Source organism: Ranitomeya imitator, chromosome 6 (genome assembly GCF_032444005.1).
Source record: "Ranitomeya imitator isolate aRanImi1 chromosome 6, aRanImi1.pri, whole genome shotgun sequence".
Classification (NCBI taxonomy): domain Eukaryota; kingdom Metazoa; phylum Chordata; class Amphibia; order Anura; family Dendrobatidae; genus Ranitomeya; species Ranitomeya imitator.
Genome location: NC_091287.1, coordinates 144,656,884 through 144,683,498, shown reverse-complemented (window position 1 = coordinate 144,683,498; position 26,615 = coordinate 144,656,884). Strand labels below are relative to the sequence as shown.

At 43.1% G+C, this 26,615-nt stretch overlaps 1 protein-coding gene across 4 annotated transcripts in view; it reads right to left on the bottom strand.

Moving 5' to 3' along the window:
- Nucleotides 1-26,615, bottom strand: part of TPK1 (thiamin pyrophosphokinase 1) — a 797,936-nt gene that overhangs the window by 607,246 nt on the left and 164,075 nt on the right. For all 4 annotated transcript variants that reach the window (XM_069730167.1, XM_069730170.1, XM_069730168.1 and 1 more), the window contains exon 3: nucleotides 9,373-9,447. In XM_069730167.1, the coding sequence (XP_069586268.1) occupies nucleotides 9,373-9,447 (75 nt within the window). The remainder of the gene's footprint in view (nucleotides 1-9,372; nucleotides 9,448-26,615) is intronic.

Genomic DNA, 26,615 nt, shown 5'->3' with positions numbered 1-26,615 from the left:
CAGTGTGATTTTACTGTACACCGCACTGAATTGCCGGCTTTTCTCGCTAACACCGCTGCGTATTTCTCGCAAGTCACACTGCTGGTCCGTGTGTAATCCGTATTTTTGGGGCTTCCATAGACTTTCATTGGCGTTTTTTTTGCGCAATACGGTGACAAACGCAGCACGCTGCGATTTTCTACGGCCGTAGAAAGCTGTATAATACTGATCAGTAAAGCACGGCAGATAGGAGCAGGGGCATAGAGAATAATTGTGCCGTTTGTTTTGCAAGTTTTACAAACGTATTTTCTGCGCTCTTACGTCCGTAAAACTCGCAAGTGTGACGGCGGCCTTAGTCATACTTAAGTAACAAAACTTCTTAACCCCTTTCTGACCTCGGACGGGATAGTATGTTCGAGGTCAGATCCCCTGCTTTGATGTGGGCTGGGACATGTCAGCTGTTTTGTACAGCTGACATGTGCCCGCAATAGCAGCGGGTGGAATCGCGATCCACCCGCCGCTATTTACTAGTTAAATGCCCCTGTCAAACGCTAACAGCGGCATTGAACTAGCGCTTCCAGACATTGGGCTGGAAATGAGCACATCGCTGACCCCCGTCACGTGATCGGGGGTCAGCGATGCATTGGCATGACAACCAGAAGTCCATTGAAGTCCTCTATGGTTGTTGATGCTGGACTGCTGTGAGCGTCACTCTGTGATCAGTGCTCATAGAAATGTAGTAAATCTACTACATAGGAGCGATCTGAGCATAGCTGCTATGTAGCAGAGCCGATCAGGCTATGCCAGTTTCTAGTCTCCCATGGAGGCTATTGAGGCATGGCAAAAGTGAAAAAAAATGTTTTAAAAAATATGAAAAAAATAAAAAAAAATATAAAAGTTTAAACCACCCCCTTTTGCCCCATTCAAAATAAAACAATAAAAAAAAATAAAACCTACACATATTTGGTGTCGCCAGGTTCAGATTTGCCCGATCTATCAACAAAAAAAAAAAAAATTAACCTGATTGCTAAATGGCGTAGCGAGAAAAAAATTAAAAACGCCAGAATTACTTTTTTTGGTTGCCTCGACATTGCATTAAAATGCAGTAACAGGCAATCAAAAGATCGTATCTGCACCAAAATGGTATCAATAAAAACGTCAGCTTGGCAAGCAAACAATAAACCTTCACCCAACCCCAGATCACGAAAAATGGAGACGCTACGGGTATCGGAAAATTGCACAATTTTTTTTTCTTTTTTAGCACAGTTTGGAATTTTTTTTACCACTTAGGTAAAAAATAACCTAGACATGTTGGGTGTCTATGAACTTGTGATGATCTGTAGAATCAAAATGGCAGGTCAGTTTTAGCATTTAGTGAACCTAGCAAAAAAGCCAAACACTATTTTGCAATTTCACCGCACTTGGAGTTTGTGTCCCGGTTTCTAGTACACGACATGCTAAGACCAATGATGTCGTTCAAAAGTACAACTTGTCCCACAAAAAATAAGCCCTTGCATGGCCATATTGACATAAAAATAAAAAAAGTTATGGCTCGGGGAAGGAAGGGAGTGAAAAACGTAAATGCAAAACCGAAAAAAGCTCGCAATACCGCTGAGTCATCTGGGTAATTTCACAATGCATCCTGGGAACGGAAGATGGCGGCAGCCGCATGCGTATCACCGGAGCTTCAGTGGGTAAGTATATACCGTAACTATTTTTTTATTTTAATTATTTTTTAACAGAGATATGGTGCCCACACTGCTGTATACTACGTGGGCTGTGTTAGATACCGCGTGGCTGCTATATACTACATAGGCAGTGCTATATACTCTGTGGGCTGTGCTATATATTACGTGGCCACTGTTATATACTGCGTGGGCAGTGTTATATACTATGTGGCTGCTATATACTGCGTGGGCAGTTATATACTACGTGACTGCTATATATTTCGTGGGCTGTGCTATATATTACGTGGCCAGTGTTCTATATTGCGTTGCCTGTATTATATACTATGTCGCCTGTGTTATATACTGCGTGGCTGTGTTATATACTGCGTGGCCACTGTTATATATTTCATGGCCTGTATTAACGCATCGGGTATTCAAATAATAATCTTTATTTTTATATAGCGCTAACATATTCCGCAGCGCTTTACAGTTTTGCACACATTATGATCACTGTCCCCGATGGGGCTCACAATCTAAATTCCCTATCAGTATGTCTTTGGAATGTGGGAGGAAACCGGAGTACCCGGAGGAAACCTACGCAAACACGGAGAGAACATACAAACTCTTTGCAGATGTTGTCCTGAGTGGGATTAGAACCCAGGACTCCAGCGCTGCAAGGCTAGAGTGCTAACCACTGCGCCACCGTGCTGCCCTGTACAATATGTATGTGTATAGAAGCCACATAGTATATAGCACAGGCCACGTAGTATTTGTCTGCTATATACTACATGGCTCCTATATACTACATGGCCTGTGATATATACTATGTGGCTGCTATATTCTAGAATACCCGATGCGTTAGAATCGGGCCACCATCTAACATAGTAACATAGTAACATAGTTAGTAAGGCCGAAAAAAGACATTTGTCCATCCAGTTCAGCCTATATTCCATCATAATAAATCCCCAGATCTGCGTCCTTCTACAGAACCTAATAATTGTATGATACAATATTGTTCTGCTCCAGGAAGACATCCAGGCCTCTCTTGAACCCCTCGGCTGAGTTCGCCATCACCACCTCCTCAGGCAAGAAATTCCAGATTCTCACTGCCCTAACAGTAAAGAATCCTCTTCTATGTTGGTGGAAAAACCTTCTCTCCTCCAGACGCAAAGAATGCCCCCTTGTGCCCGTCACCTTCCTTGGTATAAACAGATCCTCAGCGAGATATTTATATTGTCCCCTTATATACTTATACATGGTTATTAGATCGCCCCTCAGTTGTCTTTTTTCTAGACTAAATAATCCTAATTTCGCTAATCTATCTGGGTATTGTAGTTCTCCCATCCCCTTTATTAATTTTGTTGCCCTCCTTTGTACTCTCTCTAGTTCCATTATATCCTTCCTGAGCACCGGTGCCCAAAACTGGACACAGTACTCCATGTGCGGTCTAACTAGGGATCTGTACAGAGGCAGTATAATGCTCTCATCATGTGTATCCAGACCTCTTTTAATGCACCCCATGATCCTGTTTGCCTTGGCAGCTGCTGCCTGGCACTGGCTGCTCCAGGTAAGTTTATCATTAACTAGGATCCCATAGTCCTTCTCCCTGTCAGATTTACCCAGTATATATATAATTGTCTAAGGATCACTTCCGTCTGTTTGTCTGTCGCGGAAATCCCGCGTTGTTGATTGGTTGCGGCCGGTTGGCCAAATCAGTGACAGGCACAGTCCGGCCGCGAATTGGCCCCCCATTCTCCCCTCCAGTCAGTGCCCCCTCCATACTCCCCTCCAGTCAGTGCCCACATAGGGTTTTATCAGTCAGTTAGACTGCGTTACACCGCGGAATAAAGCGGTGTAAAGCAGTCCGTTAACACTGCTATTAACCCTATAAGCGTGAACAACTTTTTACTATTGATGCTGCCTATGCAGCATCAATAGTAAAAATATATACTGTTAAAAATAATAATAAAATAAAAAAATCATTATATTCTCACCTTCCGCGCCAGCCTTTCCCGCTCCTCGCGACGCTCCGGTTCCAAGAATGCATTGCGGCAATGACCGGAGATGACGTAGCGGTCTTGCGAGACCGCTACATGATCACGGGTTATTGCCGCAAGGCATTACTGGGAACGGAGCATGGTGAGGAGCATCGCTAAAGGCATGGGCTGGATCCAGGGGCCGCCGGAAGGTGAGTATATAACTTTTTTTATTTTAATTCTTTTTTAAGAGGGATATATACTACGTGGGCTGTGTTATAAACTACGTCACTGTGCTGTACACTACCGGGGCTGTGCTATATACTACGAAGGCTGTGCTATGTACTACGTGGCTGTGCAATATACTACGTGGCTGTGCTATATACTATGTCACTGTGCTGTACACTACGGGGGCTGTGCTATATACTACGTGGGCTGTGCTATATACTACGTGGGCTGTGATATTTACTACATGGGCTGTGTTATATACTGCGTGGGCTGTGTTATATACTGCGTGGGCTGTGCTATATACTGTGTGGGCTATGCTATATACTACATGGCTGTGCTATATACTACATGCCTGTGCTATATACTACATGGCTGTGTTATATACTACGTAGCTGTGCTATATACTACGTGCCTGGGCTACATACTACGTGGCTGTGTTATATACTACGTGGCTGTGCTATATACTACATAGCTGCTATATACATGGCTGCTATATACTACGTGGCTGCTATATACTACATGGGCTGTGTTATATACTGTGTGGGGTGTGCCATATACTGTGTGGCTTATGCTATATACTACATAGCTGTGCTATATACTACGTGCCTGTGCTATATACTACATGGCTGTGCTATATACTACGTGGCTGTGTTATATACTACGTGGGCTGCGTTATATGCTATGTGGGCTGTGACACTCTTTCGCCCAGGGCCCGCAAAAACCTGCAGCTGGCCCTGGCTTCAGTGATTGGTCGCGGCCGGCCGCGAACAATCAGCAACAGTCCGGCCGCGAATTGACACGGGATTTGAACCACGCTTCACTAATTGGTTGCGCCCCGCCGGCTCAATCCTGTGTATTCATTGCATTATTCTGAAATCTTCTTAAATAAACTACATACATATTCTAGAATACCTGATGCGTTAGAATCGGGCCACCATCAATTACTTTTGATCCCTTTAAAAACAGGGTGGCCCATGTTAAGGAGCTGAAACTCCTAAACCCTTCATTCAATTTTGATGTGGATACCCTCAAATGAAAGCTGAAAGTCTGAACTTCAACTGCATCTGAATTGTTTTGTTTAAAATTCATTGTTGTAATGTCTATAAAATTATAAAAATGTTGTCTCTGTCCAAATATATATGGACTTAACTGTGTATATGTATATATATATACTAGATCGTGGCCCGATTCTAATGCATCGGGTATTCTAGAATATGCATGTCCCCGTAGTATATGGACAATGATGATTCCAGAATTCGCGGCAGACTGTGCCCGTCGCTGATTGGTCGAGGCAACCTTTATGACATCATCGTCGCCATGGCAACCATTATGACATCTACGTCGATACTGTGCCCGTCGCTGAATCAGAAACGTGAGATGTCTACGTCTTTTATGACATCATCGTCGCTGTGCCCGTTGCTGATTGGTCGAGGCCTGGCGGCCTCGACCAATCAGTGACGCGGGATTTCTACGTCGATGCTGTGCCGGTCTCTGATTGGTCGAGGCCTGGCGGCCTCGACCAATCAGAGACGCGGGATTTCCAGGACAGACAGACAGACAGAAACACAGACAGACAAACAGACAGACAGAAAGACAGACAGATGGAAAAACCCTTAGACAATTATATATATAGATATACCGTATATACACACATATATGTTTTACTTATTTTTTTGCTTGTGTTGGCGTGTTAGCAAAATGTACCTGGTATATATTGATCTTTGTCTATGCAACAGGCGGTTCATTTAATTTTTTGTTAAATTGCAGCTGCAATCATTTTAATTACCGTATATACTCGAGTATAAGCCGAGATTATCAGCCCATTTTTTTGGGCTGAAAGTCCCCCTCTCGGCTTATACTCGAGTCATATACCCGGGTGTCAGCAGGGGAGGGAGAGCGGGGGCTGTGTAATCATACTTACCTGCTCCCAGCGCGGTCCCTGCAGTCCCTGGCTTCTCCGGCGCTGCAGATTCTTCCTGCACTGAGCGGTCACATGGCACCGCTCATTACAGAAATGAATAGGCAGCTCCACCCCCATAGGGGAGGAGCCGCATATTCATTGCTGTAAATGATCGGTGCCATGTGACCGCTCAATTACAGGAAGAAGCTGCAGCGCCGGAGAAGCCAGGGACTGCAGGGACCGCGCCGCAGCAGGTAAGGGGAGCGCAGCGCTATAATTACCTGCTCCTCGCTCCGGCTCCGTCTGCAACGTCCTCTAGCAGTGACGCTCAGGTTAGAGGGCGCTGTGACGTAGTCAGTGCGCGCCCTCTGCTGAGCGTCAGTGCTGGAGACGGAGCCGCAGAGGAACAGGTAATTATTGAAAGCGCCGGCGTCCTGAGAAGAGAGGTGAGTATATGATTTTTTTTTTTTTTTTATGGCAGCACCAGCAGCATTATAAGGAGCACCTATGGGGCCATAAAGGTGCAGAGCATATATGTGGCACAGCATTATAAGGAGCACCTATGGGGCCATAAAGGTGCAGAGCATATAAGGGGCACAGCATTATAAGGAGCACCTATGGGGCCATAAAGGTGCAGAGCATATATGGGGCACAGCATTATAAGGAGCACCTATGGGGCCATAAAGGTGCAGAGCATATATGGGGCACAGCATTATAAGGAGCACCTATGGGGCCATAAAGGTGCAGAGCATATATGGGGCACAGCATTGCAGAGCATATATGGGGCACAGCATTATAAGGAGCACCTATGAGGCCATAAAGGTGCAGAGCATATATGGGGCACAGCATTATAAGGAGCACCTATGGGGCCATAAAGGTGCAGAGCATATAAGGGGCACAGCATTATAAGGAGCACCTATGGGGCCATAAAGGTGCAGAGCATATATGGCACAGCATTATAAGGAGCATCTATGGGGCCATAAAGGTGCAGAGCATATATGGGGCACAGCATTATAAGGAGCACCTATGGGGCCATAAAGGTGCAGAGCATAAATGGGGCACAGCATTATAAGGAGCACCTATGGGGCCATAAAGGTGCAGAGCATATATGGGGCACAGCATTATAAGGAGCACCTATGGGGCCATAATCAAAGGTGCAGAGCATATATGGCACAGCATTATAAGGAGCATCTATGGAGCCATAATCAACGGTGCAGAGCATTCTATATAGCACAGTTGTATATGGAGCATCTATGGGGTAATAATGAACGGTATGGAGCATCTATTTTTATTTTTGAAATTCACAGGTAAATGCTGCATTTTCTACCCTAGGCTTATACTCGAGTCAATAAGTTTTCCCAGTTTTTTGTGGCAAAGTTAGGGGGGTCGGCTTATACTTGAGTATATACGGTACATTAAAAGTTATATTTTACCCTCACGACTTACAAATTCGGTGTTTACATGTAATGATCAGGCATTACTCCCAATTCTGTTAATATAGGAAACAGAATTACGGTAAGTCTAGAGTGCCCATCACAGGTAACCGGACAAAAATGCTGAACAAAACATAGAACCAGTTCCAAAAGTCATTTTCTTTTTTGCCCCCTTTGTGTACTGCTAAGTAGAAAATACATCATACACTGCACATTAAGATGCAGGTATTGAAGTTGTCTCAAATCTTGGAGCAATCACTAGCTAATATCAATTGAAGTTTGACTGTCATGGCATAATAACATCCAAGTAGATGCTCAGTGAATGACAGTAACCATGAAATCTTATGGCACTTTTCAAGCACAAAGACAGTAGGGTTCATAGAAATTGAATCTCTGCCAGTAGGAAATGGTGTACCCTAGCAATATGACGCTAGTTGATCACTAAATAACTCCTTTAAAGGGAACCTGTAACCCCGTTTTTTCAGATTGAGATAAAAATACTGTTAAATAGGGCCTGCGCTGTGCGTTACAATAGTGTATGTAGTGTACCCTGATTCCCCACCTATGCTGCGAAATACATTACCAAAGTTGCCGTTTTCGCCTGTCAATCAGGCTGGTCAGGTCAGGTGGGCGTGGTGACATCGCTGTTTCTTCCCCAGCTTTCCGTTGGTGGCGTAGTGGTGTGCGCATGTCCAAGTGCCGAATCCACTGCGCGCACGTGAAGAAAAAGTGCGCGATCTGCGCTATTACCCTTGTCATCGGTGGGGGCGGCCATCTTCCTGAGGCCGCGCGTGCGCAGATGGAGTGCTCTGCTGCACGGGGCTTCAAGAAAATGGCCACGGGATGCCGCACGTGCGCAGATGGAGATCGCGGCGGCCATTTTCCCAAAGCCGAGTTTGCATCTCGGCTTCAGGAAAATGGCCGCCGCGATCTCCATCTGCGCACGCGCGGCATCCCGCGGCCATTTTCCTGAAGCCCTGTGCAGCAAAGCAATCCATCTGCGCACGCGCGGCCTCAGGAAGGCTGGCAATAGAAATACATCTAATTGAAAGTAGGCTCCTTCCCTGCAAACTATACCTCGCCTGCTAGCCTTTAGAAACTAGGTTTCACAAAGTCCACACCTTTCCTTCTGCAGGCACAAGTGTTGGCAGGAAGCTACTGCAGGCAACAGTTACCCAGCTGGCAGCTGGAGCAGGAATGGAAAACTTCTATGATGACAGTATAATATTTTGTTTTTCATTCCCACCCCGGGAACAGCTTTGGGATGCCCCATGGTTTGCGTGTCCCTCAATGAGAAAAGTAGATTTTTAATACTCAATGTAAATAAAATCTGTTTCCTGTAGTCTTCATTGGGGGACACAGCAGGAAGGGAAGAACTTTGCTCAGGTGAGGGTGTGACAATGCCTCTGGTCTGAACGGTCAGTATTTCAGCAGTGCACCGGTCTGTGACACAATGGAGAGGTGCATTCTTGAAAATCAATCATGATAACAACCATTAAAAGGGAAACTGTCACCTGAATTTGGCGGGTCCGGTTTTCGGTCATAGGAGCGGGGTTTTCGGATGTTTGATTCACCCTTTCTTTACCCGCTGGCTGCATGCTGGCCGCAATATTGGATTGAAGTTCATTCTCGGTCCTCCGTAGTACACGCCTGCGCAAGGCAATCTTGCCTTGCGCAGGCGTGTACTACGGAGGACCGAGAATGAACTTCAATCCAATATTGCGGCCAGCATGCAGCCAGCGGGTAAGGAAAGGGTGAATCAAACTCCTGAAAATTCAGCCCATATGACCTAAAACCGGTTCCGCCAAATTCAAGTGACAGGTTCCCTTTAAAAACAGGATTCAGCTTGAAATTATTTTGATCCTAATTGCAATGAACAAAAAAAAAATTAAATTTTTGTGTCAATATTTCAAGAGTGTTTTATGGTGCAATGCCAAATATACCACAACGTCTGCTTAGGAAGCAGTATTTGACGCATTGACTATATTTGTACAAAATCAATTAACAGAGTACTTCTTGTTTAGCCTAATTTGTTTTCTGCTAGGTCTCATTAAAGAATATTAATCACGTTCTGTTGTACTATGCTCAGCAGCTGCGAGTTCACAGGTAGGGGCACATGTAACTAAATACTGCGCACACTGGAGTCACATTTTTAAGTAAATGATCTATATGAACAGTAAATGAAGTACCTTTGCTCCACAGTTGGTCTAAGAGATGTTTGTCCAGTGGTTGATTGAGAATAATAAGTCCACATTTCAAGTGTTCTGAAAGAAATTACACAGGGTGGCTGAAGTACAAATAGCATATTAAATGTGATTGCATAGAAGAACACACAGATCTACAACATCTATGGAAACATTTCTTGTAAAGCATCATATTATAGTTCGCAATTACAGTAAAGCAAATCCTAATTAGAGTAGCATTTTCCATTTTCAGATTCAGCTAAGAATATAGAATTTGGTGCATCGTAAATAATAAAAGGGAACTTGTCTTGTTAAAAAAATACCTGCAGATATGGGGTAAATCTGCAAGTTAATAGCATTCTAAAGCTGTATTGGACGATCGACTGCCGAGATGAAATGAAGTTTATTCCTCCCTGCAGCCTCAGGCTTTCAGTCATAGAGGGCAGCTTCAATTGCTGCTCAGTATACAGTGAGCAGCTGCTGTGACCACACACCGGCCTTGACTGACAGCACTGATATACTGAAGAGATGGCTAGCAGTCAGTGTCAGGGCATGGCTTGAGCTGCTGCTCACTGTATACTGAGCGGTGAATGAAGCAGTACCAATCTCTACGACTGAAAGCTGGAGGCAGCCAGGAGAAATAAAGTTCATTTTCGCTCTACAGCAGGGCTTGCAGTGCAGCAGCCGCATGGCTTTAGAATGATGTTTACCTGCAGATGAGCCCCATATCTTCAGGTCAATAGTGTTTTTTGACATGACAGGTTCCCTTTAAATCAGATGCTTATTATGGTATTGGTACTGATGTTAAATGAAAGTAACAGTTTTTAGTCCCCTCCTTCTTACAGGATCAAAAGTCTGAAGAAAGCACTGCATTATTTTGCACTACCAAATAGGAAAAAAGGGGTTTGTGTTCAACCTGAGAAAACCCAACTTTCCTCTCGAATTCTTCATCAGTAAGTACTTTGAGAACAAAGCTATGCAGAAGAGTAGAGATTCCAGAAGGACTTAATGGAGGAGACAACCCAGTTGATGGGGCACTCTGGTGATTTTTTTTTTTAATTTCTCCAGTCAGTAACAAAGCAGGCACGTAGGTGTGTAATGAGTGGAGTAATAAACTCACTGACTACCATATTCTGCTGTCTTCAGCAGCGTTCCAGTATCATGTGCCCGCATTGGTAAACTGGCAGATCTCATTGTGCCCGTTCTGTGGAGAGGCGGTTACTTGCTCAATACCAGTCTATGAGAATCGGAAATCACCTATTCAGCTTAATGAGTGCAGGAATGGCGAAAAAAATCTCCATCATCAAAAACTAAAACATCAAAAGCCCATTGTGGGAACGTAGCCTTAGGGTCCTTTCACATTGCATTCTTTCCCACAGGGCCATTGACTATACTGGTGCAGACAGAGTTACAGTGTGCTCTTTCATGCATCATTTTTGGCCATATATGCCTATTAGAGGCGAACAGCAAGACAGTCTACTGTCCACCTCAACGAGATGTATATGGCAAAAAATAATGCACAACAGGGCACACTGTAAATCCATCTGCACCATCATAGTCAATTCCCAATGGAGCATATGCCCAAAACCCATTTTAAAGGGGGGGGTCTAGATATAAGTCCCGACAGGGCCACCAAACATGGGAAAGAATGTAGTGAGAAAGGGCTCTTAGTGACTTGATGATTTTTCATTTTTTTACACTTCCACTATTCCATCACCTTGCTCATAGAGCTAATTCTTACTTTTCCGCCAATATGGTGTATGAAGGCTTGTTTTTTGTGAGACAAGTTGTAGTTTTAATTTATACCAGAAATTCTACTATGTAAATGTGGCACCCCTAGGGGTATTTGCCACAAAAACAGTTACTGACACTAAATACAAATACTAAAATAGCAAGACTGCACTACCACCTCCGGCCAGAAGGGGGAGCTCCAGAGACTCCCCTTTATCCATTCTGGTCTGAGAAAAGAACTGGCAGCTGAAAGTGAGAGGTCATACAGCTGAATTTCTAACAGCCCTATGACGGTTTCCAGGCCCAAATCACCGGCCTGAGGATAAAAGGGACAGAGAAAAAGGACATTGTGAGAACCGGGTAGCAATAATCATTACCCAGAACAGGCGCAAAGACGGATACCGGATCCGTGGCTGTATTCATTATATATAATACAGCAACCGGAAAAACGTGAGGTGATATCAGCTTCACTAGGGCCGGACGCAGCAACAGACACAGAGTTCAGCGGTACTCCTGGAGGGGGTAAGCCGATAAAAGGACTCGGGTTGCCCGTCGAACCAGGACCCGGAGGGGACAGATTGGGTCGGCAGCCAGTTCACATACAGCAGCAGGGCCACACAGAAACTGCGTACAATAAGAGGCGAAGACCCCGGCAGGGTCAAAGTAACTCAGAGTTCCCATACAGACTCCGGTGACAGGACTGGTTGTAAATCCCTTTATGTTGAAGTAAACTGGTTAAACGTTTCAGTGCCTCAGACTTTCATTTGGACAATAGCCATCTATCCAGGATCGGGATCGTCACCGCTGGGAGAACCTGCTGCTGATCAAGTAAGTGCCTGTCCCCTCATGATACCCCTTACACTGTGCATTGCCTGAGGCCACAGCACCGGGTCAAGCCACCCGTGACATCTCCCTCAAGAGACAGACCCCATTGGTCCGGTGCTGGGTACCCCGGTCTCCTGGACGTCACATAAGGCAGGGAAACACAGGAAATTAACATTTCAAGTGCAAGAGGTTGGAAAAAAAATGCAATTCCAATGCTGTTCTGGGTTTTGTTTTAACAGGATTCACTGTATGGTAAAAAATGACTTGGGAAAATAATTCTCAGTGTGATTACTGTGATACAAAGCAGATACATTTCTTTAATATTTTTTATGGTTAACCCCTTTACCCCCTCCCAAGGTGGTTTGCATGTTAATGACGGGCCAATTTTTACAATTCCGACAAGTGTCACTTTATGAGGTAATAAGTTTGGAAAGCTTCAACGGATCCCATTGATTCTGAGACTATTTTTTCGTGACATATTGTACCTCATGAAAATGGTAATTTTTTTTGCTATAACTAGCATTTATTTGTTAAAAAATGGAAATTTGGACAAAATTTTAAAAATTATGCAATTTTCAAGCTTTTAATTTTTATGCTCTTAAATCAGAGAGCTGTGTCACACAAAATAGTTAATAAATAACACTTCCCACATGTCTACTTTATATCAGTAGAATTTAAAAAAAAAAAAATTTTGTTAGGATGCGCTATATGGGTTAAAACTTGACCAACACAATTTACAAAATCATTTTTTTTAGGGACCACGTTACATTTGAAGTGACTGAGGGGTCTATATGATAAAAAAAATTCCCAAAAGTGACACCATTCTAAAAACTGCACCCCTCAAGGTAAAATTTACTTTAGACCCAATTTTTTTTATTTTCACAAGAGTAACAGGAAAAAATGGACCCCAAAAATTGTTGCGCAATTTCTCCTGAGCATGCTGATACTTCAAATGTGAGGGAAAACCACTGTTTGGGCGCATGGCAGAGCTAGGGAGAGGAGGGCCTTTTAACTTTTTGAATGTAAAATTTGCTGGAACAAATGGCAGACGCCATGTCGCGTTTGGAGTACCCTTGATGTGCCTAAACAGTGAAAATCCCCCCCAAGTGACACCATTTTGGAAACTAGACACCTCAGGGAACTGATATAAATGTGTGTTGAACACATTGAACCCTCAAATGTTTCACAGAAGTTTATAACATTGAGCAGAGAAAATAAATTTCACCCATTTGTTGTGCAATTTCTCCTGAGTGCGCCGATACTCCATATGAGGGAAAATACTACTGTTTGGGTGCACGCAGGGCTTGGAAATGAAGGAGCATTATTTGACTTTTTGAATGTAAAATTTCCTGGAATCATTAGCAAATGCAATGTCCCTTTTGGAGAACCCCTGATGTGCCTAAACAGTGAAATCCCCCATAAGTGACCCCAATTTGGAAACTAGACCCCTCAAGGAATGTATTTAGATGTGTGGTGAGCACCTTAAACCCCAGGTGCTTCACAGGAGTTTATAACGTTGAGACGTGAAAATAAAAAAAATCAAATTTTCCCCATAAAAATGTTATTTTAGCCCCAAATTTTGCATTTTCATAAGGGTAACAGGAGAAATTGCACCATACAGTTTGTGGTGCAATTTATCATGAGTACGCCAATAACCAATATGTGGGGGAGTACTACTTTTGAGGCACAGTGCAAAGCTCAGAAGTGAAGTGGCGTCACATTGGAGGGTAGATTTTGATGAAATGCCATGTCACATTTGCAAAGCCCCGACCCCTGAAGTGCCAAAACAGAAACCCCATGTAAAGACACAGCATCATATCTTAATTAACCAGATGACTTTTATTTCAGTAGGCCCAGGGACATGAGCTACAGTTCATGTGAGAATGACTGTTGACCCCAATTGTCATTGATTTAATGGCTGCCAGTTGTTGACTGGCTGCTGATTAACTATTGTATATGTCCTTTTATTGCAATCCTAGTATTGTTCTACTTTTTTTGGGAAACAAAGGCAAATGTTTGAATGTTTGTTAATATGTTGATGACCCATTCGTGCTCTGCAATATGAAGGACAAACTATGCATGTTGTCTGAACACTCCAGCAGTGAGGGATGTCTTCCTACAAGCTTCCCCCAAGCTTGTGGTGGAATGCCTAAATGAAAAGTTGTGACCTATAAAAAGGAGGATCTGCCTGTGTTCAGAGAGAGAGACAGCCAGAGTTTCTGCCAAGACAAACAAGGGTCCCTACAGGACTGCTGCCAATACATCATGGTTCCATCACGAGGAACATGGATCTATCATTCTACAGGAAACAACCTAGGGGACCTTAGCTCCAATTGGAAGAATACAGATCTGCTCCACTGACCATCTCAGAACCATAGATACGTTTAGAGAAAGCCAGGATTTTGACCCGCTGGTGCCTGGCTCCATGGAGATCTTTAGAAACATCACATCACAGGAGTCATGGAGCATATACATCACAAGAGCTTCTGTGGTCCTCTTCTGTGGGAAGGGAGCTCATCGTGCGCCAACTCAATCTACAGTACATCCTGATGCTGGCACTAGGCAGCGATTCAACAATCTTTCATTGCATGTGCCACAGCATTCAGCAGTGAACAATGGGTATGCGTGCTCACAGGGTAAAAAAAAATTAAAGGGCCGGCAGTCGTTAAAACGCAGCTGCCAGCTTGAGCACTGGGGTCCCGGGGAATCTGTCCAAGGGCTTGAGAATAATTAATAAACTGCCCAAGGGCCTGAGGTTCACAACTCCTGTATTAAAGGCATGTTTTGAGCATTTAGTAGAAAAACAGAGCTCTGTTAAATAGTTGCTAAAGTGTTGTCCTCAATCACAGTAAAATAATTTACCCAACTCCTCTTCACTATGGGTTGTCAAGAAGTAAACCATGCATTGCTCAAAAAGTCACAAATGGTTCTCTACATCTTTATAAGACTTGAGTCCTGCCTCTAGAAACCTGCTATGAACTTGCTGTGCACTTCACCCCAGCTGCCATTTGCCATTCCTTTGGTAGGTCACTTGATGTCATCCTGCAGTGGCTGAGTGACATTCGTATAAGATGACAGTCATTTCGGTCAGTGGAGAGTCATTTTGCCCTCTGCTGGTCTGTAGCTTTGTTGTTCTGCTGCTTGACCTTGTTGTAATGGAGTCCCATCTTACAAATTTTAAGGATGGAGGCAATATGACGCTCACTGTGTCCCTCTGCTAGTAAAGCCAGAATTAAGCCCTTCTTTTCCTCACTCAAGACTTTTCTTTTCATCTCCTTTGGCATGGTTAAAAGTTATTTTTTCATTCCTATTTCTTTTAGATGAATATTACTAGCACTTGTTTTGCCATCCAGCTTGTCCTATTGCAAGAGAATTGTGAACACTACAGCAGTGTTTTTTTTATACTTTTCTTCATTAAATAAGATTTGGTTCAGGTGATTACCTAATCAGAAGCACATTAGGTAGAATGAGGTATACGCTGGTTGGAATTCAACTGACATTGGAATGGAATGGCTGTCAGACATGTAAAGAAGCTTATTTTTTATAAAACTGTGCAGTAGTCTCTTAATTTTTGCCAGAGCTGTATATTAACCCCTCTGTGACCTTAGACGTACTATCCCGTCGAGGTGCCCTGGGCTTATCTGACCCTGGACAGGATAGTACGTCATAGCCGATCGGCCGCGCTCACGGGGGGAGCGCGGCCGATCGCGGCCGGGTGTCAGCTGCTTATCGCAGCTGACATCCGGCACTATGTGCCAGGAGCGGTCACGGACCGCCCCCGGCACATTAACCCCTTTCTGCCATTAGACGTACTATTGCGTCCATGTGGGGTGGGCTTTACTTCCCAAGGACGCAATAGTACGTCATATGCGATCGGCAGCGCTCACGGGGGGAGCGCCGCCGATCGCGGCCGGGTGTCAGCTGTTTATCGCAGCTGACATCCGGCACTATGTGCCAGGAGCGGTCACGGACCGCCCCCGGCACATTAACCCCCGGCACACCGCGATCAAAGATGATCGCGATGTGCCGGCGGTACAGGGAAGCACCGCGCAGGGAGGGGGCTCCCTGCGGGCTTCCCTGAGCCCCCCGCAGCAACGCGATGTGATCGCGTTGCTGCGAGGGTCTCACCTCCCTCCCTGCTTGCTCCAGGCCCGGATCCAAGATGGCCGCGGATCCGGGTCCTGCAGGGAGGGAGGTGGCTTCACAGAGCCTGCTCAGAGCAGGCACTGTGAAGCAGCCTGCACTCCTATCAGATCAGTGATCTGACAGAGTGCTGTGCAAACTGTCAGATCACTGATCTGTGATGTCCCCCCCTGGGACAAAGTAAAAAAAAAAAATTTCAAATGTGTAAAAAAAATAAAAAAAAATATTCCAAAATAATGAAAAAAAAAAAAATATATTATTCCCATAAATACATTTCTTTATCTAAATAAAAAAAAAAAACAATAAAAGTACACATATTTAGTATCGCCGCGTCCGTAACGGCCCGACCTATAAAACTGGCCCACTAGTTAACCCCTTCAGTAAACACCGTAAGGAAAAAAAAAAAAAAACGAGGCAAAAAACAACGCTTTATTATCATACCGCCGAACAAAAAGTGGAATAACACGCGATCAAAAAGACAGATATAACTAACCATGGTACCGCTGAAAGCGTCATCTTGTCCCGCAAAAAACGAGCCGCCATACAGCATCATCAGCAAAAAAATAAAAAAGTTATAGTCCTGAGAATAAAGTGATGCAATAATAATTATTTTTTCTATAAAATAGTTTTTATCGTATAAAAGCGCCAAAACATAAAAAAATGATATAAATGAGGTATCGCTGTAATCGTACTGACCCGAAGAATAAAACTGCTTCATCAATTTTACCAAACGCGGAACGGTATAAACGCCTCCCCCAAAAGAAATTCATGAATAGCTGGTTTTTGGTCATTCTGCCTCACAAAAATCGGAATAAAAAGCGATCAAAAAATGTCACGTGCCCGAAAATGTTACCAATAAAAACATCAACTCGTCCCGCAAAAAACAAGACCTCACATGACTCTGTGGACCAAAATATAGAAAAATTATAGCTCTCAAAATGTGGTAACGCAAAAAATATTTTTTGCAATAAAAAGCGTCTTTCAGTGTGTGACGGCTGCCAATCATAAAAATCCGCTAAAAAACCCGCTATAAAAGTAAATCAAACCCCCCTTCATCACCCCCTTAGTTAGGGAAAAATTTAAAAAATGTATTTATTTCCATTTTCCCATTAGGGCTAGGGTTAGAGTTAGGGCTAGGGTTAGGGCTAGGGCTAGGGTTAGGGCTAGGGTTAGGGTTAGGTTTAGGGCTAGGGTTAGGGTTAGGGCTAGGGTTAGGGCTAGGGTTAGGGTTAGGGCTAGGGTTAGGGCTAGGGTTAGGGTTAGGGCTAGGGTTAGGGCTAGGGTTAGGGTTAGGGCTAGGGCTAGGGTTAGGGCTAGGGCTAGGGCTAGGGCTACAGTTTGGGTTGGGGCTAAAGTTACAGTTAGGGTTTAGATTACATTTACGGTTGGGAATAGGGTTGGGATTAGGGTTAGGGGTGTGTCAGGGTTAGAGGTGTGGTTAGGGTTACTGTTGGGATTAGGGTTAGGGATGTGTTTGGATTAGGGTTTCAGTTATAATTGGGGGGTTTCCACTGTTTAGGCACATCAGGGGCTCTCCAAACGCGACATGGCGTCCGATCTCAATTCCAGCCAATTCTGCGTTGAAAAAGTAAAACAGTGCTTCTTCCCTTCCGAGCTCTCCTGTGTGCCCAAACATGGGTTTACCCCAACATATGGGGTATCAGCGTACTCAGGACAAATAGGACAACAACTTTTGGGGTCCAATTTCTCCTGTTACCCTTGGGAAAATACAAAACTCGGGGCTAAAACATATTTTTTGTGGGAAAAAAAAAGATTTTTTATTTTCACGGCTCTGCGTTATAAACTGTAGTGAAACACTTGGGGGTTCAAAGTTCTCACAACACATCTAGATTAGTTCCCTGGGGGGTCTAGTTTCCAATATGGGGTCACTTGTGGGGGGTTTCTACTGTTTAGGTACATTAGGGGTTCTGCAAACGCAATGTGACGTCTGCAGACCATTCCATCTAAGTCTGCATTCCAAATGGCGCTCCTTCCCTTCCGAGCTCTGCCATGCGCTCAAACGGTGGTTTCCCCCAACATACGGGGTATCAGCGTACTCAGGACAAATTGGACAACAACTTTTGGGGTCGAATTTCTCCTCTTACCCTCGGGAAAATACAAAACTGGGGGCTAAAAAATAATTTTGGGGGGAAAGATTTTTTTTTTAAATTTTCACGGCTCTGCGTTACAAACTGTAGTGAAACACTTGGGGGTTCAAAGCTATCACAACACATCTAGATGAGTTCCTTAGGGGGTCTAGTTTCCAAAATGGTGTCACTTGTGGGAGGTTTCTACTGTTTAGGTACATTAGGGGCTCTGCAAATGCAATGCGACACCTGCAGACCATTCCATCTAAGTCCTCATTCCAAATGGAGCTCCTTCCCTTCCGAGCCCTCCCATGCGCCCAAACAGTGGTTCCACCCCACATATGGGGTATCAGCGCACTCAGGACAAATTGGACAACAAATTGTGGGGTCGAATTTCTCCTGTTACCCTCGGGAAAATACAAAACTGGGGGCTAAAAAATAATTTTTGTGGGAAAAAATTTTTGTTTTATTTTTACGGCTCTCCATTATAAACTTCTGTGAAGCCCTTGGTGGGTCAAAGCGCTCAGCACACATCTAGATAAGTTCCTAAGGGGGTCTACTTTCCAAAATGGTGTCACTTGTGGGGGGTTTCTACTGTTTAGGTACATTAGGGGCTCTGCAAACGCAATGTGACACCTGCAGACCATTCCATCTAAGTCTGCATTCAAATGGCACTCCTTCCCTTCTGAGCCCTCCCATGTGCCCAAACAGTGGTTCCCCCCACATATGGTGTATCATCGCACTCAGGACAAATTGGGCAACAAATTTTGGGGTCCAATTTCTCCTGTTACCCTCAGGAAAATACAAAACTGGGGGCTAAAAAAATAATTTTTGTGGGAAAAAAATTTTGTTTTATTTTTACGGCTCTGCATTATAAACTTCTGTGAAGCACTTGGTGGGTCAAAGTGCTCAGCACACCTCTAGATAAGTTCCTTAGGGGGTCTACTTTCCAAAATGGTGTCACTTGTGGGGGTTTCAATGTTTAGGCACATCAGTGGCTCTTCAAACGCAACATGAGGTCCCATCTCAATTCCTGTCAATTTTGCATTGAAAAGTCAAACGGCGCTCCTTCCCTTCCGAGCTCTCCCATCCGCCCAAACAGTGGTTTACCCCCACATATGGGCTATCAGCGTACTCAGGACAAATTGTACAACAACTTTTGGGGTCCAATTTCTTCTCTTACCCTTGGGAAAATAAAAAATTGGGGGCGAAAAGATAATTTTTGTGAAAAAATATGATTTTTTATTTTTACGGTTCTACATTATAAACTTCTGTGAAGAACTTGTTGGGTCAAAGTGCTCACCACACCTCTAGATAAGTTCCTTAGGGGGTCTACTTTCCAAAATGGTGTCACTTGTGGGGGGTTTCAATGTTTAGCCACATCAGGGGCTCTCCAAACGAAACATGGCGTCCCATCTCAATTCCAGTCAATTTTGCATTGAAAGTCAAATGGCACTCCTTCGCTTCCGAGCTCTGCCATGCGCCCAAACAGTGGTTTACCCCCACATGTGGGGTATTGGCATACTCAGGACAAATTGTACAACAATGTTTGGGGTCCATTTTCTCCTGTTACCCTTGGTAAAATAAAACAAATTGGAGCTGAATTAAATTTTTTGTGAAAAAAAGTTAAATGTTCATTTTTATTTAAACATTCAAAAAATTCCTCTGAAGCACCAGAAGGGTTAATAAACTTCTTGAATATGGTTTTGAGCACCTTGAGGGGTGTAGTTTTTAGAATGGTGTCACACTTGGGCATTTTCTATCATATAGACCCCTCAAAATGACTTCAAATGAGATGTGGTCCCTAAAATAAAATGGTGTTGTAGAAATGAGAAATTGCTGGTCAACTTTTAACCCTTATAACTCCCTAACAAAAAAAAAATTGGTTCCAAAATTATGCTGATGTAAAGGAGACATGTGGGAAATGTTACTTATTAAGTATTTTGTGTGACATATCTCTGTGATTTAATTGCATAAAAATTCAAAGTTTGAAAATTGCGAAATTTTCAAAATTTTCGCCAAATTTCCGTTTTTTTCACAAATAAACGCAGGTACTATCAAAGAAATTTTACCACTATCATGAAGTACAATATGTCACGAGAAAACAATGTCAGAATCACCAGGATCCGTTGAAGCGTTTCGGAGTTATAACCTCATAAAGGGACAGTGGTCAGAATTGTAAAAATTGGCCTGGTCATTAACGTGCAAACCACCCTTGGGGGTAAAGGGGTTAAGCACTAGTGATGAGCAAATGTGCTTGAATATGGCACTATCCGAGCATGCTTGTGTACTAACCGAGTGTCTTCGGAGTGCTCGAAAAACATGTTCCGAGTCCCCGCGGCAGCCTGTCTCGTGGATGTTAGACAGCCAAAACACATGCATGGTTTACCTAACAGGCAATTCATCCATGTGTTGCGGCTGTCGAACAGTCACGAAACATGCAGCAGCGGGGATTCAAACCCATTTTTCGAGTATGCCGAAGACACTCTTTTAGCACACGAGCATGACGCCTTATCGTAGCGCGTTCTCTCATCACTATTTGGGCCAATCCCAACAATATTGGTGGCTCAGACTAGTGTGTATGGAATCTCCCCAGATACAGTAGATGGTGTCATGGGAGCTAAGGCGTGGGCAGTCAGAATTTGGCTGTACCAAACATTCATGTCTTAAGGAGCCAGGAGCAGTGGTTTAAGAGACAATAAGCACTTGACAGTCAGCTACCAGATGTATATGGCCAGATTAATATGTTGAACCATAGCAGAAGGCTATCCAACAAGATGGTATGCCATTCTTTTTCATCTATAACATCCATATATACTCTGAACAGATAGGGTTACTTTTATGTGACAACCTCTGTAAGGTTCTCTATAGGATATTACTGTAGTTAATAAGAGGTTTATTTTGTGCTTCATGAATTTCTATTCCATTACCTGGAATTTAATTGGTTTTACATTGTTTTCAAATGCAGAAAAAATGACACACTTTTCTTTATTATAGATTACTTTAGAACATTTTGTATAAGAGATTTACAAGATAATTTATCAAAGAAAAAAGTACGTTCAAAGTAATCACTCATTCAGATATGCAAAACATATAAACATACTTATCTGCTGTGTTAATGTAATTTTTGATAATGAATCCACATTCAACTATTTGTTTTCAGTTTTCACCATTTCATCATGAACATAATACGAACAAACTAGAAGCCCTTGTACATAGTAATTAGGAGCAGGAGTAAAAAAAAGAAAAGTGTAAAAATATATCAATTATACAGAGCTTTAAATACAGCATACAGATGAATAACTGTTTCAGTGCCGCCTACCTGTTTACGTCATCGGCAGACATACTGACCCTCACCTCTATCAATATGTCAGCCAAAAAAAGTGTCAATGTGTAATTCGGGGATAATCAAAACACGATCAGAGCTGCTGCTTTTCAATCTGCCTTCTGAATAGCACTTTATGGTAAGCGGAATGTGCAATGTTCGTAAACCCATACATCCCATATCCATCTACTATTGATTAATATCTACTGTACCTAAAATAGTCCAAAAAGTTAAAGAAAATTATGTATCCAAGCAAATAAATTAAATAATAAAGCATATTTATTATTTACATGAGGCATAATGTACTAGTCTGCTCTTATCCCCCTCTCTTTTCCTAAAACCATAGACAGTCGTGAACATAAATTACTATAAGCAATCACATATCCAGCAGACAGTCAATGTATAGCATAAAGGCTCAGACTGCCCTTATGGTTGGAGCGACAACTCACCATTGATTTTACCTAATCCTTTGATGAACTTTCATTTAGCAGAACCTAAAATGCTGTTCAGTGAAGGACATGCTTAAGGGACATACTGGCTGATAATTCTTCAGATTTTACAATTAAAGGGAACCTGTCACCAGATAAACGTTCTTAACCTGAAGATATTGGGTAATCTGCATGTTAATAGTGTTATTAACCTGCCTGGCACCAGCATTTAGCCGAATGCTGCCTGGAGAAAATTAACTTTATTCCTCCCAACAGCATTCGGGGTCCAATGTTCAAATGAAAGAATTTGCCTTATACTTTACACTGTATAGTATATTAATGATGAACACAATCCGTGATCCGTGTCCCCAATATACATTACTAACACATTTTTTTAATTTAAAAACTGTGCTATAATAATGTCCAAAAAGCACTTTATTTACCGTAGTTAGATCGTACCTGCTCATTTAGACATGGGGTGTGCTTCATTTTCTGTTCAGTCACAATCGTTGCAGTCCACTCAATTTCAGCGATTTCTCTGGTTGTGCCGACGTCACTGGAATCCTGCGCATGGGCAGTGTGGCGCATGGAGCCACGGTCGAGCAGGCAGTCACATTTGCAGAGTCTGCAGCGTGGAGCCGTATTAGTGCAGTGTCGAGCAGGGAGCCGCGCTTGCACAGTGTCAAGTGCCACACAAGTGCAAGTGTGGGAATCCAGTGATGTCGGTGCAATTAGGAAGATCAAGCTAAGTCGGCGGCGACTCCCATAACTAAACAGAAAATGAAGCACGCCCCTATGACAACATGAGCAGGTATGATATAACTATAATTTTTGGACATTACAATGCCATTTTTAATTTAAAAAAAAAAGTGTTAGTGATACACATTGCATCACTAACAACGCACTGGGGACAGTTTAGATCAGTGGTCCCCAAGTCCGGTCCTCAAGAGCCACCAACAGGTCATGGTTTCACGATTACCTTAGTATTGCACAGGTGATAGTTGCATCACCTGCACAGGCAAGCATTCAATAACCTGTGCAATACTAAGGAAATCCTCAAAACATGACCTGTTGGTGGCTCTTGAGGACCGGAGTTGGGGAACACTGGTTTAGATGCTTGAAATAACGTGATAGGTTTCATTTAAAGAAAAAGGTGCGCTGATGCAAGAAATGTCAAATAAAATGAACCCTTAACCCCTTTCTGACACCTGACGTACTATCCCGTCGAGGTGGGGTGGGCCCGTATGCCCACCGATGGGATAGTACGTCATACGCGATCGGCCGCGCTTGCAGGGGGAGCGCGGCCGATCGCGGCCGGGTGTCAGCTGCCTATCACAGCTGACATCCGGCACTATGTGCCAGGAGCGGTCATGGACCGCTCCCGGCACATTAACCCCCGACACACCATGATCAAACATGATCGCGGTGTGCCGGCGGTACAGGGAAGCATCGCGCAGGGAGGGGGCTCCCTGCGGGCTTCCCTGAGACCCCCACAGCAACGCGATGTGATTGCGTTGCTGCGAGGGTCTCCTTACCTCCCTCCCTGCAGCAGGCCCGGATCCAAAATGGAAACGGCATTCGGGTCCTGCAGGGAGGGAGGTGGCTTACCAAGTGCCTGCTCAGAGCAGGCGCTTGGTAAGCCTGCAGTGCTGTAAGTCAGATTGCTGATCTGACAGAGTGCTGTGCAATCTGTCAGATCAACGATCTGTGATGTCCCCCCTTGGGACAAAGTAAAAAAGTTAAAAAAAAAATTTCCAAATGTGTAAGAAAAAAAAAAAAAATTATTCGCATAAATACATTTCTTTATCTAAATAAAAAATAAATAAATAAAAGAACACATATTTAATATCGCCGCATCCGTAACGACCTGACCTATAAAACTGGCCCACTAGTTAACCCCTTCAGTAAACACCGTAAGAAAAAAAAAAACGAGGCAAAAAACAACGCTTTATTATCATACCGCCGAACAAAAAGTGGAATAACACACGATCAAAAAGATAGAATAACCATGGTACCGCTGAAAACGTCATCTTGTCCCACAAAAAACGAGCCACCATACAGCATCATCAGCGAAAAAATAAAAAAGTTATAGTCCTGAGAATAAAGCGATGAAAAAATAATTATTTTTTCTATAAAATAGTTTTTATCGTATAAAAGCGCCAAAACATAAAAAATGATATAAATGAGGTATCGCTGTAATCATACTGACCTGAAGAATAAAACTGCTTTATAAATTTTACCAAACACGGAACGGTATAAACGCCTCCCCCAAAAGAAATTCATCAATAGCTGGTTTTTGGTCATCCTGCCTCACAAAAATCGGAATAAAAAGTGATCAGAAAATGTCACGTGCCCGAAAATATTACCAATAAAAACGTCAACTCGTCCCGCAAAAAACAAGACCTCACATGACTCTGTGGACCAAAATATGGAAAAATTATAGCTCTCAAAATGTGGTACCGCAAAAAATATTTTTTGCAATAAAAAGTGTCTTTCAGTGTGTCACGGCTGCCAATCATAAAAATCCGCTAAAAAACCCGCTATAAAAGTAAATCAAACCCCCCTTCATCACCCCCTTACTCAGGGAAAAATTAAAAAAATGTATTTATTTCCATTTTCCAATTAGGGCTAGGGTTAGGGCTAGGGTTAGGGTTAGGGCTAGGGTTAGGGTTAGGGCTAGGGTTAGGGCTAGGGTTAGGGTTGGGGCTAAAGTTAGGGTTAGGGTTGGGGCTAAAGTTAGGGTTAGGGTTGGGGCTAAAGTTATGGTTAAGGTTTAGATTACATTTACAGTTGGGAATAGGGTTGGGATTAGGGTTAGGGGTGTGTCAGGGTTAGAGGTGTGGTTAGGGTTACTGTTGGGATTAGGGTTAGGGGTGTGTTTGGATTAGGGTTTCAGTTATAATTGGGGGTTTCCACTGTTTAGGCACATTAGGGGCTCTCCAACCACGACATGGCATCCGATCTCAACTTTTGGGGTCCAATTTCTTCTCTTACCCTTGGGAAAATAAAAAATTGGGGGTGAAAAGATAATTTTTGTGAAAAAATATGATTTTTTATTTTTACGGTTCTGCATTATAAAACTTCTGTGAAGCACTTGGTGGTTCAAAGTGCTCACCACACCTCTAGATAAGTTCCTTAGGGGGTCTACTTTCCAAAATGGTGTCACATGTGGGGGGTTTCAATGTTTAGGCACATCAGTGGCTCTCCAAACGCAACATGGCGTCCCATCTCAATTCCTGTCAATTTTGCATTGAAAAGTCAAACGGCGCTCCTTCCCTTCCGAGCTCTATCATATAGACCCCTCAAAATGACTTCAAATGAGATGTGGTCCCCAAAAAAAATCGTGTTGTAAAAATGAGAAATTGCTGGTCAACTTTTAACCCTTATAACTCCCTAACAAAAAAAATTTTGGTTCCAAAATTGTGCTGATGTAAAGTAGACATGTGGGAAGTGTTACTTATTAAGTATTTTGTGTGACATATTTCTGTGAATTAATTGCATAAAAATTCAAAGTTGGAAAATTGCGAAATTTTCGCCAAATTTCCATTTTTTTCACAAATAAACGCAGGTAATATCAAAGAAATTTTACCACTATCATGAAGTACAATATGTCACGAGAAAACATTGTCAGAATCACTGGGATCCGTTGAAGCGTTCCAGAGTTATAACCTCATAAAGGGACAGTGGTCAGAATTGTAAAAATTGGCCCGGTCATTAACGTGCAAACCACCCTTGGGGGTAAAGGAATTAAAGATTTTAGTGCATCTCTCAACTGCTGTGCACTGGTGTAAGAAATATACTCAAATCAAAAACTTTATCGCACTTTGGTGGCTAAAATTATGAACTTGTTAGGAACATTCTCTAACGGAGGACCTCTGTCCACATTTCAAAAAGAAAAACTTTTGAAAGTTGCAAAAATGTTTAATATATCAACTAAATGATGAATTTGGGCCAAAACATGTACAAGACTAAACTATACACCAACACAATTTTCCTGATTTCCATGCTGGTCGAGGTTATTTAAAAATTATACATATGCAGAATATAAATAAACTAGATTGTGGCCTGATTCTAACGCATCAGGTATTCTAGAATATGCATGCCCCGTAGTATATGGACAATGATGATTCCAGAATTCGCGGCAGACTGTGCCCGTCGTTGATTGGTCGAGACAACCTTTATGACATCATCGTCGCCATGGCAACCATTATGACATCTACGTCGATACTGTGCCCGTCGCTGATTGGTCGAGGCGAATTCGCGGCAGACTGTGCCTGTCGCTGATTGGTCGAGGCAACCTTTATGACATCATCGTCGCCATGCTGTGCCCGTCGCTGATTGGTCGAGGCCTGGCGGCCTCGACCAGAGACGCGGGATTTCCAGGACAGACAGACAGAAAAACCCTTAGACAATTATATATATATAGAAGATAGGATCCGTTGACGACAAAGCCACTTCAGCACAAAATACCCCCAACATGCCTGATAAATATTTAGTGTTTCTTGGAGTGGGAGATAAATGTGCTTTTAATTGAATTAATGTTCTCGTATTTCAAATGATTAGCAGCTGATTAGCCATTTTCACCAGCAGGAAAATGAAACATCCGATTTGAAAGCGTTTACTGAAGCTCAAAATGCAGATCGATCAAACAATTATACTATTTTTTTCCAACACTGTTCAAAATTATTTTCAAATGATAAACAAATGTGC